General features: G+C 42.3%; 1 protein-coding gene across 1 annotated transcript in view; it reads right to left on the bottom strand.

Annotated features, from left to right (window-relative positions):
• DSCAM (Down syndrome cell adhesion molecule) overlaps window positions 1-21,722 on the bottom strand; it is a 909,566-nt gene that overhangs the window by 128,996 nt on the left and 758,848 nt on the right. The window contains exons 16-19 of the mRNA XM_011984189.1: window positions 16,195-16,279; window positions 12,576-12,746; window positions 9,858-10,056; window positions 845-1,085 (exon numbers count right to left, since the gene is read on the bottom strand). Of these exons, the coding sequence (XP_011839579.1) occupies window positions 845-1,085; window positions 9,858-10,056; window positions 12,576-12,746; window positions 16,195-16,279 (696 nt within the window). The remainder of the gene's footprint in view (window positions 1-844; window positions 1,086-9,857; window positions 10,057-12,575; window positions 12,747-16,194; window positions 16,280-21,722) is intronic.

The following is a 21,722-nucleotide window of genomic DNA, read 5'->3' on the forward strand; positions in this document are numbered from 1 at the left end:
GAGGTCAGGAGATCGAGACCATCCTGGCTAACACGGTGAAACCCTGTCTCTACTAAAAATACAAAAAATTACCCAGGCGTGGTGGCGGGCGCCAGTAGTCCCAGCCGCTTGGGAGGCTGAGGCAGGAGAATGGCGTGAACCTGGGAGGTGGAGCTATGATCAAATGGCTAACTGCACAAGAGGTAAATGCAGTTCCAGCTTGCTGCCTTGAAAGCTACCACTTATTGCTACAAATAACCCCATATCTTAACTTTCTGCCTAAAACACTATGCCTTTGGATATCAGGGTTCTTTATTTCCAAACACTACTGGAAATTCGAGCTTCTGGGTTATTCGGTGTCACCGTGGAAGGGCTAATTAATTCATCTTGGCCGCTAGGGGGCGATTGATCACCGTGCGATCTGAAAATTCCTTTTCTCTGTGCTCAGAATGCTTGAAAATAGAAAGCAATTAAAAAAAAATAAATTTAAAAAACCTTCTTAACATTTGGGAGAAAGTTTTTTAGCAAACAGCATTTCTGCATTCTCTTGAGACTTCTGCAGTAATAGGGAGAGCCTTGCTTTCACTCCAGAAAAGCCCAATTCTTGTCCCCGAAATGAATGAGGAAGAGTCTGAAAAGCGAGGGACTTGCTGGCTTTGCAACCCAGCCCTAACGGAGGGGTGTGAATCAGTGAGGTGGGCGAGGTCACGAGGCAAGGCTTTCCCACCTGAGACCCCAGGCCCTGCAGGGCACTGCAAAGTCAGTGGGGGGAGGAGGGGGGGCGGCGAGGTTGGGGGAGCCCCGGGGGAGACCTGAGGGAACCTTTGCGGAGGGGAAGTCACCACCAGGGCCTGGCCGAACCTACCATCCTCGAGAGTGGTTGTGATGATTTCCTGAGAAGAAGGCCCCGTGCCGGCCCGGTTACAGGCCTGCACCACCAGGCCGTACTGAGTGAACTTATTCAGGTTGTCCAGGGTGTAAACCTCACTGTCCCCGCTGGTGTCGACACTGATGATGTTGAATTGGAAGTTACCCCCAGTGCTGTACTCTCGGTAACCTATTTGGTAGCCACGGATAATCCCATTTTGCAAATGTTTCTTGGGAGCCTAAACAGGAGAGAAAAGAACACACTAAAGAAGTCTTGAGGTAGGACAAGAGCGACATCAATGCCCACACCCACGTAGGAAAGCAGAAATAAAGTGGAGTCATTGCCATGATGTTGGGGCGGTGGTCCAGCAGCAGCCACAAAGCCACGTGCAGTGCTTGGTCTGTGCCAGGCACCCTTGCTTTACCTGTGAGTGCATCCGGCCCTCTCAGCCCCTCTGAGCCATCGGACCGTCAATGGACACTGGAGGTCACCTGAGTATACATGGCAGCAGGGGAATCTGAACCCAGGTGTCTGGCCCCAGAGCCTGCGCTCTCATTCTGTCCTTCATGCTGTCCTGGTTGACTTGTCTAATTGGCGAGAAAGTGTCAAAATACAGATCACGTTTGTGGCATCTCCAGGTACACTTACGATGGGGTGTGACTGACCCTCAGGCCTGCACCCAGCAAGAACTCTTGGGCTCGCTGCTCTGTGCCAGGCCTTGTTCCAGGCACCAGGGAACAGAATTGAGTTTGGAAATGTAAGAAAACAAAAGACCCCTGTCCTCATGGAGCTTATATTCTAAGGAAATATCCCAGAATCACGGTGTTTCCAGATTGAAAACTGGCATGTGAAGGTGAGTGCACATCCTACAGAAAGGTAATCTCTTTCATGAAGCCCTGAGTCACTCTAGAATCATTTGGGGGTGATTAAATTGGGGGTAAGAGAGAGACTGGTGCTAACTCCACCCTGCTGATGTGAAGATGGTCCACCAGGTCAAAGTAGGATTTAGGCCGATGTGTAGGACTTTATTTAGAAACTGGAGCCTTTTCAAGAATGGTATAAGGCCGGGTGTGGTGGCTCATGCCTGTAATCCCACCACTTTGGGAGGCTGAGGCAGGCGGATCACTTGAGGTCAGGAGTTCAAGACCAGCCTGGCCAACATGGTGAAACCCTGTCTCTACTAAAAATACAAAAATTAGCCAGGTATGGTGGTGGGCGTCTGTACTCCCAGTTACCTGGGAGGCTAAAATGGGAGAATCACTTGAATCTGGGAGGTGGAGGTTGCAGTGAGCCGAGATTGCACCACTGCACTCCAGCCTGGGTGACAGAACAAGACTCAGTCTCAAAAAAAAAAAAAAAAGGTATACGAACGCCACCAAGATGAGCAAGATGAGGCTCTAGGAAATAAAGGTTTTGTAGACTTTCAGGCAGTCAACAGATATGTTTGTTCATGTGTGTGTATGTATGTATATATACACACATACATGTGTATGTATATATGTATACATGTACATATGTATGCATATACATATACACACATACATTTAAGTACAAATTATGGATCTAGATCTCTCAGGGCTCTGAAAGCTTTCTCCATCCTGAAAGTGCTTATAATCGACCTGGAGAGAGGAAATAAGCACTTAAGAATCTGTAGAGAACTATGAAGTGTGAACATGCATGGTAGGGAGGTGAAGGCCAGCAGGCACCCAGAAAGTGTTAGTGTGGGTGTTCTGAAGTGGTGGGAAGACTCAGAGTCCAGGTGGGCTTGGTGGGGCATGGCTCAGAGAAGTGGAAGGAGGATGGGGTGAGTGGAGCCTGCAGAGGGTGTGCACCTGCCCAGCAGTGAGTCAGGAGGGAACAGACAGAGTGGAGCAAGACCTTGAAAACCCGCCAAATGTGACCAGGGCAGGGCAGACAGGAAGAAATCAGAAGAAGGTTTTGAGCTGATGAGCAGCACTGATGGATTCAGCAAACACTTATGGATTGCCTAATAATAACTTCCCAGGGGATTCCATGCCTCAGACTGTCATTAGTAGTCATTCTGACTTATTCAAGAGCAGTAAAATCAGTTTTATTGTTCACAGCAAGTTTCTCCATTTATGATTTTCTTGGATTCCACTTGCTTTTCCCAATAGCCAATCTAATGTAGTATATTCATGGTGCCAGCAGGTGTCAGTGAAACAGTCACGTAAACCATTTATTATTTGTATCTGTTGGCTCAGAGTTAGATCCTGGTAGAAGAGCTCATACCTTTTTTATTATAAACAAATGTCTATGCACCTCTGAATCCACAGATGTGCTGGCTTTTGCATTGATGGGCTATGGCTTTTCACACTGTTTAGAAATAGATATCAAGATTCTGTGTTTTGAAAATTCAACTACTCTACGTGAAAATTGTTTTGCTGCAACCACTGAATTGCATTTATGTAACCTAATTAATCAATCAAATTAATTTCTCTGCCAACATCACCTATAAGTCAAATTTACCAACAAGGAGATTTCCCCTATTTTACACAGTGTTTTAATGTTAGATATAGTGACCCAAATAAAATAATATTATTTTTAAATGAGGTTTACATCCATTAAATATTCTAATTGTTCAACTGGCTCCCAGTGAGGCTTGAAGGCTCCCTAAGACAGCAAGTTGGATTCACAGTATGGGGAATGTGGAGTCAGGTCAAGAAGTGTAGACAGTAGAGTCAAATGCCTGTGAGAAAATGTTTTCAGAGAGTAACCAATTTAGCTAAATCCTCCACAAGAATGAAGGGACCTGCTTGCTGACATGTAGTTCCTCCAGTTTGGCGGGATGAATCCTGCCTGTTATCTGTTTTGCAGGTAGAATGGAGAAATCTTCCCTTTTTTTCCTCCCCATGGGTGAAAACACATTCTAAGAAGCTTAAGTATAATAGATAACACAGGTGTTTTTGTTCTGTTCCATTTCAATATTTTGTTAACAAGAAAAAGAAAATTCTTTACATTTTTCTTAGAAGAACTACATTTTAGTCCTGTGAGTTCCAAAATAAAGCTTATTTTTTCTTAGTTGATACTTCTGCAAAATATTGTGCAGAATAATTATCTCATTTTTATAATAAAAGTAAACCACCACCATTTCTATCCAATGCAACTCTATTCACATTTTGATGCATTTCAGCCTATTCATCTAAAGTAAAGTGTTTTGCCCCACATAGCTGTGTTTGTAGCCTGTGCAACTTGGTGTCTGAATTTTTCTTCTTCATTTAATATGCTATTATGATTATATTCCCATCTTTACTTCATAGTCTTTAAATATCATATTCCATCATAGTGATGTTTTATTTTATTTAACCATTTTTTTTATTGTTGGGGATATTGTTTCCGGGTTTATTTACTACCACAAATGCTATGTTAAACATCTTCACAATACAGTTTCTCTGTTTCTATTTATTGAACTCAAGTCCCACAAGTAGATGACTGTCTTATTTTTAAAGTCCATGCTTCAATTGGCTGTTAATGAGATAGGGCTTTTTTGGTTATTATTCTTCCAGATGTGTAATATACTACGGTAAGTTAAGGGACTATATCACAAGGAACAAACAAGAGAGCTCTCCTCTATTTTTCTTAATATTCCAATTTTGAAATGAAATATATTGAGTGGAGTTATGAGTTATTTGATGGCAGTAGTGTTTTTACATCCTTCTTTTTTCAGGGTGCTAATACGATCCACAGTTTTCATGCAGAATAAATTGTTGCACCTGAGGAAGTGAGATGTGTTTCCTATAAAGAACATATACTTCCAGTTTCATAGCTTGCAGTTTCCCAAACTATACAATTTAAAAACAGACTTAAAAGGTAGTGGGGGAGGATGGGAGCAGCTGCCAGTGGTTGCAAGCTTTCCCTGTGGGGTGATGAAAATGTTTACAATTATGGTTATGGCTGCATATCTCTGTAAACATATGAAATACCACTGAATCATACACTTAAAATAGGAATGCTACAGCATGCTAACTGTATCTCAATAAAGCTGTTTTTTTAAAAAAGGTAGTGTGCTGACTCATCTCTAGGTTATCTTCCTATTTCAATTACAACACTAACTGGCACCTCCACCATGATGACCACCACCACCAATCAATGCATACCACCTCTGCAGGTCACTGTCACCACTGCCAACATCAGTGTCACTCCCTCAGGTCCCCCACACAGCCAAGCCACCACCATCACTACTACCATCTCTACCACCATCATCACCACCAGCTTCATCTCTGCCAAAAATACTGTGAACACGACCGCCACCACCAATAGCATCTCCACCACTGACATCACCAACATTACAACCACCAGTATCAACATCACCGCCATAGAAATAACCTAAAGGTAGAAGCACCTCTATCACTTCTTCCAACTTTACCACCATATTTATCACAAACTTCACCAACAAACCACACTTCAACCTCTACTACTTCCATTATCATCCTTGATGTTACCATCACTATTACTAAAAAGATGCTTCACTTCATCACTATCCCAACACCAACATCATTATCACCACAACTATCCATCACTCCATTACTATCCCAATATTAACATCACTACCACCACAACTATCCATCACTCCATCTCTATTCCAACATCAACATGGCTATCACCACAACCATCCATCACTCTATCACTATCCCAACACCAACATCACTATCACCACAACCATCCATCTCCCCATCACTATCTCAACACCAACATCACTGTCACCACAACCATCCATCACTCTATCACTATCCCAACACCAACATCACTATCACCACAACCATCTGTCACTCTATCACTATCCCAACACCAACATCACTATCACTACAACCATCCATCACTTCATCCCTATCTCAACACCAACACCGCTATCTCCACAACCATCCATCACTCCATCACTATCCCAACACCAACATCACTATCACCACAATCATCCATCACTCTATCACTATCCCAACACCAACATCACTATCACTACAACCATCCATCACTCTTATCACTATCCCAACACTAACATCACTATCACCGCAACTATCCATCACTCCATTACTATCCCAATATAAACATCACTACCACCACAACTATCTATCACTCCATCTCTTCCAACACCAACATTGCTATCACCATAACCATCCATCACTCTATCACTACCCAACACCAACATCACTATCACCACAACCATCCATCACTCCATCACTATCCCAACACCAACATCACTATCACCACAACCATCCATCACTCCATCACAATCCCAATGCCAACATCACTGTCACCACAACCATCCATCATTCCATCACTATCCCAACACCAACATCGCTATCACTACAACCATACATCACTCTATCACTATCCCAAAGCCAACATCACTGTCATCACAACCATCAATCATTCCATCACTATCCCAACACCAACATCACTATCACCACAACCATCCATCACTCTATCACTATTCCAACACCAACATCATTATCACCACAACCATCCATCATTCCATCACTATCCCAATACCAACATGAATGCCACCACAATGACCACTACAACTACTACCACCTCTACCACCTCCACTTCCACTTACTGAACACTGTTTGCTTCCCATTGTAATTGGTGCTTTATGTATATTATTTCATTTTCTTTCCCACAAAAACCCCACAGAGTATAAGTATACTTCTTCACAGATGAAGAAACAAAAGGTCAAATATGTTAAAACAACTATCTCAAGGCAAGTATAGAGTAGGAATTCTCCAAAGTTGTATTTGGTATTAACCACTCATAGAGCCTCAGAGAACTTTTCACCCTTTTGCAAAGTTTGCTAGTTTTGTAAAGTTATACTATGCATAGCATTTCTAATCAGAGGAAAATTTAATGGATCACACGAAGAGAAAATTATATATTTTTATGCATAAAAGCAAGCAAAAATTCTTACTCTACCAGGGAAAGTTTAAGTTACTTTATTAATTTGTAGATAGACTAGTCAGATTGAAATTTAGAAATGTATTTAAATTAAAGAAATCCTTGCGGATGTATTTTAAAACACCCTCTGAAAAAAATCTATAAATGTAGGGATTTTGTATATTAAGTGTAAGAAATGTTAGGGCCTGTAGTTCAGGTTTTCAAAAATGACACTAGAGGCTCACGCTGAGTTATGGACAAGTCAGCAGGAGTGGAAGGTGTGTTTAGTGGAGACATTTTAATTCATTTGTCTGGCAGTGGGCTTCATATTCCCAAGAAAAATTAGTGCATAAGATCCTTTACTGGAAAATTGTTTTGAATGATGCTTTAGCCATTTTTGCTTGGAGCATGTGTCTACTTGGAACAAAGGGAGATGGTTTTCTGGGGTATAGAGAATACATCCTCATAGGGAAATGATCTTTAGAACACTGTATTAAGGTTGTTAATTAGCACTGTAGAACAATTGACACATGGGTAGAAATAATGATTCACTTTCATGAAACTCAGTGAATGAGGTTAATGGTGGGGTAAGAAGAAAAGGAAAAGAAGAAATCAGGTAGGGATCTGGAAACGTATTTTGAATCTGAGTTGCATAATATTGGAGAACACAAATTTCCTATGAAACCACTTTGACCATGCCTCTTTGATCTCTGTCTCCCGATCTCAGTTAGTACCTGTTGTGAGATCTGATCTCTGCCTCATCTTTCAAGACTAATGCCTCCTGGGTGTTGCTTGCTCACCTGGGTTCCTCTCTGACTGCCTGAAAGAGGGTGGGGATCCCAACTCTCTTACATATTCCCACCTTATAAAAACTGTTGTCAAAAAATGTTCTTCTTTCTTCTTTCAACGAATATCCCCTCTACTCCTTCTCTGCAGGCCAGCTCAGCTTCCAGCTCACCAGGGCTCTTCCCTAGACCACTCCCACCAAGAAGCCCTCTCCCTCCCTGGTCTCCACTGGCATTCATTCACTCATCACTTCCACCTCCTCTGGTGGCCACCATTCTCGATGAAACATGTGGTTTCAAAGAATAGCACTGCAAGCTCTAGAATGCAAGGAACCCTACAGAATGTAATCTCACTTACTATTTCCCCCTGTCTAAATCAGGGCTTCAACACTGGGATGCTCTCAGAAGATGCTCTTGCAGATGGAGAAGAGAATGGTTTTGAACACACATGAGGTGCAAGAAAAGAGATGGGTAAGAATGATCGCAGATACAGGTTTATAATCTAACTGGGTAAAGGACTGATGGCAAAGGTATGAAGTCAGAAGGAATTCCTCAACTGCAGACACATGGTTTAGCTGTTGAAGAGAGGCCTGGCTTAGCTGTTGAAGAGAAGCGGAGAACTCAGCAGTCCAATGTGACAGCCGGGGAGTGTGGATTCAAGCTGAGGGTTGGCCTCCGTGCTGGGACTTAGCCTGCTGGCCTACACAGAAGGATGACAGGTTGAGGCAGGATTTGGAGGGGTTGAGCTTCATTGCCCAGGCCCCACCAGGGATGAAAATAGCTTCTGATGAGCCAATTTATTTGGACACTGTCATTCATTTTTGTCCTTCTTAAAAGAATGATTCCAGAAAGAGAATTTGCTCACTTATTCCGCCAGCCGGTGGGTTACATGTTTTTATGATGATGGACCTGCAGATTGACAGCAAATCTCACTTGGTAACCAGTCATCTTAAGACAAATTAAAGGAGTCCTTTGAAAAGTAAGTATATGAAAAAAACCCACAAAAACCAAAAAAAAAAAAAAAACCAAAAAACAACAAAAAAAAACCCAACAACAAAAAACCCCCCAAAAAAACCCCTAAGGGCTCCCTTCTACTCCTATTTAAGAACTCAGTAAAATGAGGTCCTTTCCACAGGGGAAAATGTTGAAATTTAGAAATGTGCTTAAATTAAAGAAATCCTTGAGGACGCATTTACAAACAACAGACTGCTTTCCGAAGTGAGTGCTTTCTGTTTGCCTCTTCTCAAATCCTGTTGAATGCAGTGCAAATCCAAGGGAAGGTCATGCCTGCTCATTGTTAGGTTTCTCACACAAAGATTGTTTTTTCTGTGTTGAACTTTACTCCCCCATTCATTTGCCTTTGGATCCAGTAATGATCCTGATTTCTTCTCATTTCTTTCATTTATCTGTGGTGGCCTGGCAGGTTTTTTCCTCTCTCTCCCCTTTCCTGGCCTGGCGGGTTTTTTTTTCTCCTGTAGTCCTCCTAAACAGCCTCCTTTCATCCTCCTAGACGCCCTTTCTCCAGCTTCCAAATCCCTCCCAACCCCCACTTCCTTTAAGAAACCTTCTCTTTTGATCTCCATGACAACAGTTGCACCGTGTCAATGTATTTGCACAGTGTGCAAGTGACTGTATTTTATACGTCCTTCCTAATCAGTCTGCTGCAAGCCGCCGGTGGCAGATGCTTCATCATTTAAAGGGACAGTAAAACAGTAGACGTGCAAACGCTCACCGTACCTTCCTGGATGTGGCTGATTAGAACAGGCATCTCTTGTGCTGAAGACCACCAGCCATATTCTGTTTCCCTCATGCCTCCCGCCCCTTCCCATTGAAAGGAAATGACTTTTGCTGGATGTGCAGAATTCACCTGTTGGCCAGAGTCAGCTAAAAGCCTCACTGCAGAATTTCATGTTTGAAGAACCCTGTCTTTCTCAGGCATGTTGAATAATTTAGTTGGGAAATGAATTGAACATTTTCTTTTTAGATTCCTCCAAATCCACTTAAAATGTAATCTGTCCTCGTTTCCCTTATGTGATAAGTTGGGCGGACAGTCTTTTTCATCTTTGTGCATTTTCTGCAGCCCCCCCGCCCCCCGCCCTTACCTGCTTTCCAACATAAACAGTAGCTACTCCATAAGCTTGCTCAGTGAATGGGCGCATCACATTGAACAAACTTTAACTGGGCATCTATTCTACACAAGGCATGACACACCAGGGACACCTATGAGTTAATCAGTGTTCAGAAAACTGCATGATACTTGCAGTGCTGCAGGTATGCCCAGGGTACTATGGAGGGGCAAATTGGGGGCAGAAGGATTGCCAGAGAAGAGCACACCTCACCTGAGCTGAAGGGCGACTGGACGTTGCCTTGGAGGGTGCAATGCTGTCGGCAAAGCAATTGGCTAACACAGCTGCATCCAGGTGCAAGGACAGAAGACACCAAGGAACGCAGAGAGGCTCAAGTGACTCTGAGGTGAGGTATCCATGGTGATCACAGGGGTGGGGGATGGTACAAGCACAGATGAAGCTAGGGACATTCCTATGGGACAGAACCTACGGAGCCTGTATGTAGTAGCATCGTGGCTACCAGCAACATCCACATCACCTGGAAAACTGTTAGAGCTGCAAGAACTGGGGACCACTCAGACTTCCTGAATCTAGAATAAACCCTGGGGGTGGAGCCTGGTGAGGTGTGTTTTAAAAGGCCCTCCGGGATACTGGTGCTCCCTCAAGTCTGAGAATCACTGTTCTTATCACCGGGAGTCACTCAGTGATTTAGATTTGGCTTTGCTTGAAGAGACTATTTAGTTAAAAAGCAGTCACTGTGTATTCCCCCATTTCTCAGGTTAGCCAATAACCCATTTTCCTGGTTCTTTGCAGAACAAAAGGGAATACATGCACATAAAACTGTTAGACCTTCCTGGTCTTAGGAGCAATTTAAAGATCTACCTTATGCAGCCCTAAAGGGATTTTGCTTTACGATAGGTGTGTGGGTGGTGTGAGAACCAGCTGGCTATCTTGGTCCATGGTCAATGGATTTTGAGGGAGTTACGTCAGAGAGAGGAGATTTTTTTACATTACTGCCTCAAATAATTCCTTTCCTTTCCTTTCTTTTCCCTTTCCTTTCCCTTTTCCTTTCCTTTTCTCTCCTTTCTTTCTTCTCCTTTCCTTTCTCCCTCCTCCCTCCCTTTTTTTCTTTTCTTTTCTTTTTTCTTTTCTCTTTTTCACAGGGTCTCACTCTGTCACCCATGCTGGAATGCAGTGGTGGGATCATGGCTCACTGCCACCTCAACCTCCCCAAGCTCAAATAATCCTTCGACTTCAGCCTCCTGAGTACCTGGGATCACAAGCATTCCACCATACCAGGCGAATTTTTGTATTTTTTTGTAGAGATGGGTTTTTGCCATGTTGCCCAGGCTGGTCTCCAACTCCAGAGCTTAAATAATCTGCCCAACTCAGCCTCCCAAAGTGCTGAGATTATAGGTGTGAGCCACTGCTTCTGGCCTTAAATGATATTTTTGTTCATATATCTCTCCTTAGAGTTGTACTGTATTAAAAACACAATCTGTGTCCTAGGTCTCATAATGGGGAGATACACAGGCACGTGACTGGCTCCCCCAAAGTCATTATCTTTCGAGGAGCTAGGAAAGGATGAGGTGTCCACATTTCATGAAGTAGAAAAGGGCCACATAACCTGATAATGAGACAGTGTTTAGAACTAAGGGGCTATGCAATTTCAGTTTGATAAATAAATGATAAATGACAGATTATTTGAAACAGGCACTGTCTTGAGAGCCAAGAATGTTATTTGCAGGCTGCGGCTGCCATATTCTAGTCAGACTTGGCAGCTGAGGAGGAAAGGGTGGCCAAGGGTGTATGAGGGCTTTGCCTTGAGACATAAATGCTGAATGCCAGAAATAGACTGATAATTTTACGATATGGAATTGAGGTTAACTACTGCAAAGCAAAACTCCATTTATTCCATTTCTAAAGTGTAGGACAGCTTCCACTGTATTCATCCAGCCAACAAACACACCTGTAAAATAGCTCCTCTTGCTGGGACACTCCTTTTTCGAATTCTGTTGTTCTTCATACCTCATACTACCTGCTAGCCACAGTTAGTATTTCCTACCAGCCACAGAGGCCTATCAGTGCTCTCTGCCAAGGACCAAACAAGGGAATTCGCGCTTTGCTTTCTATGAATCAGCTCTGAGGGGTGGCCTCTGGGAATGCCCCCACCTATCTCCTGTGTCCGACAATGGGGACTTAGAGGGTGTGGTCTGATGCCAAAGAGGGGGTATGCTAGTCTGTGAGCCTAAGGCTGGGCCCCAACTATTTAGCAGTGGCTGAGTGAACCCAAAGGGCTTTGGCCCACCACACATGCCTGGAAGGCTCAACCCAGAGTAGACCCTCTGCAGGTAATGGAGGCCCTGTAATGGTAGTGTGGCCAAGGAGGACAGGGCAGGGGCCCAAGAAAGGCCACAGAGATAAGGGAGGGAGGGTCTCCCTGACCCTGATCTGATAAACAAGCACAAGAGGCAGGATTTCAAAGGCATGGTCATGGGGCCATGGAAAATGCTCAGAAATAGTTTTATGGGGTGGGAGAAGACAGCGTCTGATTCTGGAAGTTTTGTAAGACAGCACCAGTGGAGGGCCAGTCATGATCCAACATGGCTGGTAAGGAGGCCAGCTGGGCAGGGGTGGAGCTGAGTGAGATGAAGACATATCCACATCCACCTCTCACCCCAACAAACCACCGGGTCTGCATGCTCTGGAGGCAACCTGGATGTCTTGATGAGAAAAGAGAGGAAAGGAGGGTGAAGAAGAATCTTCCTTGGGACCAAACAGGCCCTTTCCACTGAGGAGGGCAGGGTTTGGGAAGCTGGAGGCCGGGGCAGGGAGCCAAGCCAGGAGTCACCCTGACCAGTGCTCTGACAGGTGCACAGGGCAGACTCTGTCTACTTTGTAGGTTTTTAAACTGAAACTGCCTCCATTTCCCTCCCACTCTTCCATGTTTGTTAATAATATAAATTCAAGAATAACTAAGAGAACCCTTACGTGATATACGAGGAGAGGACAAGTGTGGAGACAAACTGAGTACTGGAATCCACAGGGATGAGGCTGAGAGCAGGTAGTGAGTGAGAGTGACACTGGGCTGGAAGGGACATACAGATGGGAATGGCAGGGAATGGCACTGCCAGGAGGCAGGTGGAAGCTGTGACAGTCAAACTGAGAGAGAGAGAGAGAGAGAGCTCGTAAAGGAGTGAGCGGCATCAGTCACATGCATGGTTGTTGCAGCCTTTGTCATTTTTGCTAAGCATCTGTCCAGAAGAACCAGAGAAGATCCAGGTCTCAGAAGGAGCCTGCCTGCTGAAAGGTGAGCTTCAATTTTACAACTGGAAGGAATTCCTGAGTGCTTTACATCCATGCCAAAAGAACCAATGAACCGGAAACCATTTTTGAGTGGGGCACTGCTATAGAGCTACCTGAAAATATGGAAGTGACTCTGGAACTGGGTAATGGGCTGAGGTTAGAAGAGTGTTGAGGGCTCAGAAGAAGACAGGAAGATGAGGGAAAGTGCTAGGATTATAGGTATGAGCCACCACGTGTAGCCTCTTATCTATTTTTGGGTAATGAAAGGCTTTAGCCTTGACTAAAGGGAATTTTAGACACCAACATGCAAGAATAGGTATTTGGGAGGAGAATATTGAAAAAGTTGTCTAGGCTAGGCACAGTGACTCGTGTCTGTAATCACAGCACATTAGGAAGCTGAGGCAGGAGGACCACTGCAGGTCAGGAATTTGAGACCAGCCTGGGCAAAATAGTGAGACCTTCTTTCTAAAAAAAAAAAAATCAAAAAGTTAACTAGGCATGGTGGTATGTACTTGTAGTCCCAGCTACTCAGGAGGCTGAGGTAGGAGGATCACATGAGCCTGGGAGGTCAGGGCTGCAGTGAGCCGAGATGGTGCCACTACACACCATCCAGCCTTGGTGATAGAGTGAGATGCTGTCTTAAAACCAAAACAAAAACAAAAAACAAAAGAAAAGAAAGAGTTGTCCAATAGGCTACTGTATGTTCCCTGTTAGGAATGCGCTAGAAGCATTCAGACCAAGGGCCCCTGTGAACACTCTGGTTTCTGCTGGGGGGAAACACTCCACAAGTCCAGATGCAACACGTGCCACAGATACCACACAGGCCCACGGGAGCAACACAGGCACTCCCTGAATCACACTCTCCTTCAGTGGGAAGTCTTGTTTCCTAAATTCACTGAGGATCTGCCACCTAAATTCTTCTGTTATTTACAGAAAAACAAACCTTGTTTCCAACTTTAAATTGTTACTGGCGGGGAAAACAGGAAGGTAAAATGGTTTTATGTCTTATACATCTATAATTACTCAAAGCACAAAGTACTTTCATTTTTGGTCTCAACTTAAATTTTTCAAAAGAACAGGAAGAGTTTATTATAGGAATTGAAAGAATTTAAAGGAGCTTTCAGAGTTTTTAATACAATGAAGAGTTTGGCTTTAAAAATGTTATGGGCTCTCTTGAAATAGTTAGTTACATCTTAATGTATTAACTTAAATGTATTTGAACTAGTGAAATACATTTGAAGGCACACATTGTGTTTTTCTGTCTTGCTTCATGCTACCTTGAAAATAGTCTGGAAATTACCTGTGCTGGGGCAGCTAATTCATGCTCTCCTGGCTGGGGTTCTTCCTATGATGGACCCTAACCAACTTTGTCCAATCGAGTTTTAAACAATAAAACTAACGTCATGTTTTTTCCTTTGCCTTAGGAAAGGGGTCCATGACATAGCAGATGCCATTTGATGATGTCTATGTAATTCTTGATTGGATATACGTTTTCCTTTGATTTTTCATTCTAACATCTGTGCCCTGTTTACTAACTTATCTATCTCATTTGATTTCTCTGAAAAGATGGGAAATGTCATCAGCGAGATGACTTAAGAACTGCTGTCTGAGGACATTCAGCACATTAAACAGTGTATATCCACCTATGCTCTCCCTGTATGGCATCTGTGCATTCATAATGCTCAATGCCATATTCACTTTAGCTTGATTTTCTGATTTGTTCTCTATGAAAAGCAGAGTTAGCATTATATGAGAACCAATAAAACTGTCTAAGATGGTCTTCTGAATACTTTTATTAAATTACTACCTATCTATTTTTAAAAATTAATTAATTAGAATTTTGAGATGAGTCTCACTCTGTCACCCAGGCTGGAGTGCAGTTGTGCAATCTTGCCTCACTGCAGCCTCTGCCTCCTAGGGTTCAAGGAATTCTCCTGCCTCAGCCTCACAAGTAGCTGGGACTATAGGCATGAGCCATCATGCCTGGCTAATTTTTGTATTTTTAATACAGATAGGGTTTCACCATGTTGGCCAGGCTGGTCTCGAACTCCTGATGTTAAGTGATCTGCCTGCCTTGGCTTCCCAAAATGCTGGGATTACAGGCATGTGCCACTGTGCCCAACCCCATCCATCTATTATTAGGTTATTGAAAATAAACTTCTTTTTTTTGTTGGGAAAATTTCACAATATTTACATTTATTGGGAGATATCTGCCATCAGAAATGGCAGTGCTGTCCAGAGCCATTGGTGGGATGGGTGGAATCAGGATCTAGCATATGGATCGAAATTGGGGTTGTTAATAGAGGGATCACCTTACGGATTCCAGAGTGGGAATTCCATTATCCTCTATGGCTATCAAGTCAGTGCTGGGAGGGGAAGAGGGAGGAGAATCTATCATTAAAATGCACTGCTACTTTCTTGGTTATGATATAATGAATAAAACACTCAACTCAGAACTAGAGAAAAGGGTTCAAGTTCCAATAATGACAAATTGAGTGACTTGCTTAAGGTCATTTTGGTTAGGTGTAGAGATGGGCGTTGTATCTAATTTTCTGAAATTTAATCCAGTACTTTTTATACTGTATTCTAATTATACATAATTTACTTGTTGGAAATGGATTTAACTTATGCTAAGGCTACTTTATATAAAATGTGATGAAATAATGTCAACTTATATTTTTACATGTACTCTTCAGTTTTCACTGTGAATATTACATGTTTGTACATATATGTTACTGTAAAGCTTCCTAGTGAATATTATGCATAGTGTGCTTATTAGACAATTTAAGTCATTTTCAATATTATTCTGACCATACACAATTTTTGACCTAGTGTCACAACTTCAGGACCTGGTCCAATTGTAAAACGTAATGTTGACGCACTAAAAAAAGACCTAAGGATGAGCATCAATAAATGACCAAAATACCCTTTAGTTGCAACCTTATTTGCATTTCTGATCATATGCTCTTTAAACCAAGACAAAATACAATACTTTCCTTCTAAAATTGTATTGCAACTTTACAGTTTATAACCTAACCGTTATAAAAAAAAAAAAATCAAACTGCCTACACTTAGATTTTTTTTGTGTTCATCCAGACTCAATGTGAAGCTCTCAGAAGAAACCATCTAACAGGATTTCTGGCTTGATGACGACAGAGGGCCTTGGTCCTAAGCCTTAGTCCAAGTTCGATTTGTGTCCTGTCAAGGTCACTCTGCTGGACAGGTACAGCTTTTTCAGTGGGGTTTTGAATCAAGAATTGCCTCTTAGCCTGACAGTCCCAGACAGTATCTCTTTCCAGCCTACCTGAGCATCAGACCCAGATTCCACCCCTGTGGCCGCCAGTAGCTCTTGCAAATGCAGCCAGCATCTTCCTGGCTGCACTCTGAAGCTGGAAACCAAGGGAACTGCCTGCTTAGGTCAGGAGACCTGCCAGACCCTTTGTGCATGCAGGCTGGCAGCTCTCTCCGGGGCAGAGAACTGGAGTCCTTGAAGAAGGCCTATCACATGGCTAAACTGAGAGGAATAACCCAATACATAGATGGAAAGATGTAGAATACATTCCAAATGGTATAAATAAACATCATGGTTTCATTAAAGAAACACGCATATTTTATATATACAACAAAAATATGCAAATTTAGTCACCTATGGCTTTCTAGAAAGTCCACAGTTTTTTTTTTAAAGCACCACCTTTTGATAGGAACCTTTTATGATAAAAGGAAATAATGGTAAATCGTTTATGCATTAATTTAACAGAATTTATTGCACTCCTGCTGAGGCTACAGTGAACACACAAGACATGTCCTCAACCCTCATGGAACCTAAAGTCTAGTCTACCTAAAAAAGTTGAAGAAGAACAATCTTACTTCATACGGATGACCAGAGATTTTGAATTTTTTTTTTCTTGTTATCAAGGAAGGAGGTTAGACTCGTTAATATGAGAAGGGCCAAAAATTATTTAAGTATTTGTATGAAATGTTGATTTTCAGGAATTTCAATAAGGCTATATTATAAAACCAATGCTAGAGCCAATGGATTAGTTCATAAAAGCAAATACAAACTTTTGCCATTTTTCACAGCCTAAAGATTAAAGTGATAGTTGAAGAATTAAGTAAAGTTTATTTCAAGGCAACCTTTTTGAATTTCAATTGATATAGGAAAAAAGGGTGTCTACTCACTACTAAAGTTACTCTAAGGTTAAGTTTATAATTTGGAAAGAAAAGGATAGCAGGTAAGAATGTAAATTTCATATATCTTCTCTAATTTTTATGGGATTGGGTATAATTTATAACATGAGTTTGGAAGGAATAGTAAAGAGAGTTAATATTTATTGGGCACTACTAGGCCTGAACTACAATCTTGGCACTTCATAGTCATCAACTTGTTGACTGTTCAGAAACCCAGGAGGCAGACCCAGGCAGCCTGGGTGGAAGTCCTCAATCTGACAGTCACCAGCCTTCAGAACTTGGGCTAGTTCCTTTGACTTCAGGATCTCCCTCTGCAGAAAACTGCGTGTTCCCAGCTCACAGATAAAATGAGATACTGTGTGCAGAAGTTGAGCATTGTGCCTGGCAGGCAGCAAACCCCCGGAAGGACAGCTGTCCCAGGAACCCCTGGCCAGGAAATACTAGTGCGGGAAGGTACCTTGTTCTTTCCTGGAGGTAGAGGGATTTCAGTGCAGAAGGCAAGCGGAGCCCGCGGTTTATTTTATTAAACCATTACTGTCGAGGTCACTGGAAATATGGCAGTTTTGTTTTTAGATGACAGACTGAGCCATTTTCCTGTTGTAAGAGTTCAACTCTGAAACGTAATAGGTTGTAATGATGCCTCAATTAGCTGGAATTATTGGGGAGAGTGGAGACGTGATATTCTGGTTAAAAATATTCTTCGGATTACTGAAATTTAATTAAATCTCTAAATATTCAACTTTAATATTTTACAGAAGTCATACCTCTCTTTCTTAATTCTAAATGAGAATTTTGCTCATTTTAAGTAAAATTTTCACCCAGATGGTACAATACTGAGGGCCAAGAAAGTGGTAAAATTATTCTCAGATTTTTATTGCAAGTTATCACTTTGATCATTATTCTCAGCACAGGAATATTTAAGTAATTGACCATTTCATATTTTTGGGACAGCCTGTGGTTCTGCAAAGGTTTCTCATTTAATGCAAAAATAAAACAACAACACATATTTTATATCAATAGGAAAAAAGCATCTGTCTTAAATTGTATTCTCTGGATAAATGTTTTGAGATATATATAATCATTAAATATTCCAAATAATGAAAGTTTTATTTTAGGAGTGGCTATGGCAAACACACACATACACACACGCAAGCATGCACACAAGTAGCTGGCAATCACATTGTCCTTAATTTGCATAAAAGGAGGGTAAGTTGATTCTGAGACTGATTACGAGAGAAGGTGACAGACACTGCTAAAAGAGACACTTTAGGAGATAAACTAAAAATTAGAATTTTCTGAAAAACCAAAGAATTCCTTAGTTGTACAATTTTCAGGTACTTTATCAAATGTGTTATCAATTATTTATAGCTTTAAATATTCTTTCTGATTTTGAATCGGAAACAAAATCTGCCACAAATTAAATTGTATTCGCTTACACAAATCCTTTTGTTTTTCCAAGAATGTCAAATGAAACTTTATTGTCATTTATTTTAGTTTATTCAGAACCACTTACATTGTCTTTTGAATTTCTGTCAAGGCCTCGGTTAGCACTTTAATTAACTTAATATTTGTAAAAGTATTTAAGAGCCCTTTCCAAGACTTTATCTTGCATAATATAGACATCAAATACGTTCGTGGTTCTTGAACACCTTTCTATGGGCTTACATTTGGGATGTGAAGATGTCCATTTCCCATGAAACTTATCACAAATTGGACCACTATTGCCCTTTACTTTTCAATGAACTATATTGAAAATTACTATAGTAGAAACTCATATGAAAAGTGGTTGGTCGCCTGGTGTATTGAGTGTGGTTCACATCTTCGGGTGCCTGCCATTGTGCAGGCTGGGGCATTTCACTGTATCATGAGTTAGGCCTGAGTTCAGCATGTTTGCTGTCTGGAGATCCTAATAGCTGGGATGCCTTCTCCGTGGTAGTCTCAGAAACACATAATGCTTCACAGGCAATTGTGATATGGAACACTTGTCTTCTAGGCCTCTTCATTCCCAACTCACATATACACTCACCTCTCCTTCACTCAACCCATTCATTCATTCATGGAACACATGTCAGCCATGAGGGATTGGAGCTGAATAAGCCTCTCTTCCTGCCGCCAAGGAGCTCCCAGAACAGTGGAGGGGATGTACATGAAACAGACTGCAGAAGCCATGGGGTGGGGACCTCCTGAGCCATCACCAAGAGTGATGGATAACACAGAGGGTGAAACTCTAACTGCACTTTGGAAATTCCCATTTTCACGGGGTCAGTCATGCACAATCTGAGCCTCAAATGAGCAGGAATGGACAGGAGAGGTGAGCGTGTTAGAAACCGTGGAACACTGACAAGAAAGACGATGATACTTGTGAACTGTTGCATGGGTAGGAATCCCTGGGAAGGTGGGGCAAGGTAAGGGGCCTGAATCCGGGTGCTGTAGCTGATGTAGGATGGCTGCATTCACTAGGTCCTGAGCAACCTTTGCTGGACATGAAAGATTTCAAAATCAGAAGCTCTTCTTTGGTGAAAGAAATAACTAAGATAAAAGGGGTGCCGGGTGCGCTGGCTCACACCTGTAATCCCAGCACTTTGGGAGGCTGAGGTGGGTGGATCACTTGAGGTCAGGAGTTCAAGACCAGCCTGGCCAACATGGTGAAAACCCCTGTTTCTACTAAAAATACAAAAAAATTAGCTGGGTGTGGTGGCGCGTGCCTGTTATCCCAGCTACGTGGGAGGCTGAGGCAGGAGAATTGCTTGAACTTGGGAGACACAGGTTGCAGGGAGCGAAGATTGTGCCATCTGCACTCCAGCCTGGGCGACAGAGTGAGACTGTTTCAAAATAAATAATAAATAAATAAAATAAAATAAAAGGGGAAAGTTGCTTATTCTGATCAATAGAGGGTGTTGTTACAGAAGCAGTGCTTGTTCAATGATAATTAAATAAATATAATCTCTATCTCCAGTGTTAGAGAAAGGCCACCAAAGCGCCCCTTACCTTTAAAAGGCTTAGAGTCTAAATGGTTATTTTCCCACCAAAACCCCAGAGCTATTTCCTCATTTACCCTGTATCTATCTATTGAATGCATCTTTTACTTCCAATCAGCATCCGTGACCATGAATGAGCTCCCACCTTAGACTTCCCACGATTGCACATGTCCACTCTGACTGACAGATGTGGGGCTCCCTCTTTGGGGCTAACGCTATTTCTCCTTCCTTCTTTCTCCTTACACAAAACAGATATTCTGGATTTTATGCCATAAATAAAGGCATGTTGTATGTAACATATTGTCCTTTACACATACATTAGATTTCACGTAATAGCATCCAATTCGATTGAATCAGTGTTGTCCTTTAAAAGCTCATTATATAAACAGGCCAACATGAAATGATAAGCTGGTAACAGGGCAGCCCCTACCTCATTAGTCAGTTAGATCACCGGCAAGTCCGCCTGCTGACAGGCCATGCCACAAAGGCCCACTACAGAGATAGATTGCACTCCTCCATGAACAATATATTACAGTCGATTCACAATCTAATGAAAGCCAGGCTTCCTTTTAATAGTCCCACAACATGTTCATCCTTTGGCACTAAAAAGAAATTTAACTGCAATGCACTGACTTTTGTGGCTGCTTTCTACAGAGAGAGAAAGGATACAATGCCTTTTAAAGCCTCAGAAGTTTCCATTTTTAGTTATAAGAGCTAGATCCTCTGTGGACAGACACCTCTCTCATGCAGGACCCAAAAGACCCAAAAAGCTTTTGAGACCATAGTAATACCTGGTCTTTTTCAGGGAAAAACACAAGAGAATGTGTAAAGCTAGTGGGTAAAACTTCACAGTCTTCCATTCAAGACAGAGTGAGTCAGCATTCCATTTGTAGAGTGGCGGGAATGCGTGTGGGGTTACGGCTTGCTGAGTGTCTTTATTCTACAATGTGTGTGATGCTCGCAGGTGGTGAATGTGCTCACAAAGACCAATGACACCGCCCCCCACACTCCTCGGCCTGCACTGTCTGTGCAGCTAAACAGTCACATCACACTGCCCACGGGAAACACAACTCACTGACTGCGGTTGAGAAACGCTGACACAAAGGGGCTGCATTAACGCATGTAATACCAAAGGTGGTATCCGCCCCAACACTGAAAATCCATTTTTGTTACAGAGGCTGGTCATCTTATGAAAGAACCCACACTAGAGGGAAAACAAACAAACAATCAAACAAAAAAACAGATGCAATGGTTAGAAGAGGTGTGTGATGTGAAGACCTCATTGTGGTTGTTGGCTGCTCTCTTCTCCCATTGACACCACAGGAAAAAAAAAAGGGTGAGGAAAGAGATAAGAAAAAAAAAAAATCACATGCAATGAGAGAAATTCAGAGCTGGGATAGTTAATGCAATCTTACAGAACTCTTGGTTCGATAATAACATTCTAGATGAAATGGAATTTGGCCTAAGACAGTCATATCCAAGAGCACATTCAGGAGGATGACTAATACCGTGGCCCACCAGGTCAGGGCCATGCTACTGACTTGAAGGTCATGGAACAGTGGTGGTTGGTGATGAGCTTGCTCCAGAATCAACACTGCTTCCTTACTTGAGGAAGTTTGCTATGGAAATCATGGCTGTTGAATGAAACAATGTGCTTAGTGATGCA

This window comes from Mandrillus leucophaeus, unplaced genomic scaffold (genome assembly GCF_000951045.1).
Source record: "Mandrillus leucophaeus isolate KB7577 unplaced genomic scaffold, Mleu.le_1.0 Scaffold262, whole genome shotgun sequence".
In the NCBI taxonomy this organism is placed as follows: domain Eukaryota; kingdom Metazoa; phylum Chordata; class Mammalia; order Primates; family Cercopithecidae; genus Mandrillus; species Mandrillus leucophaeus.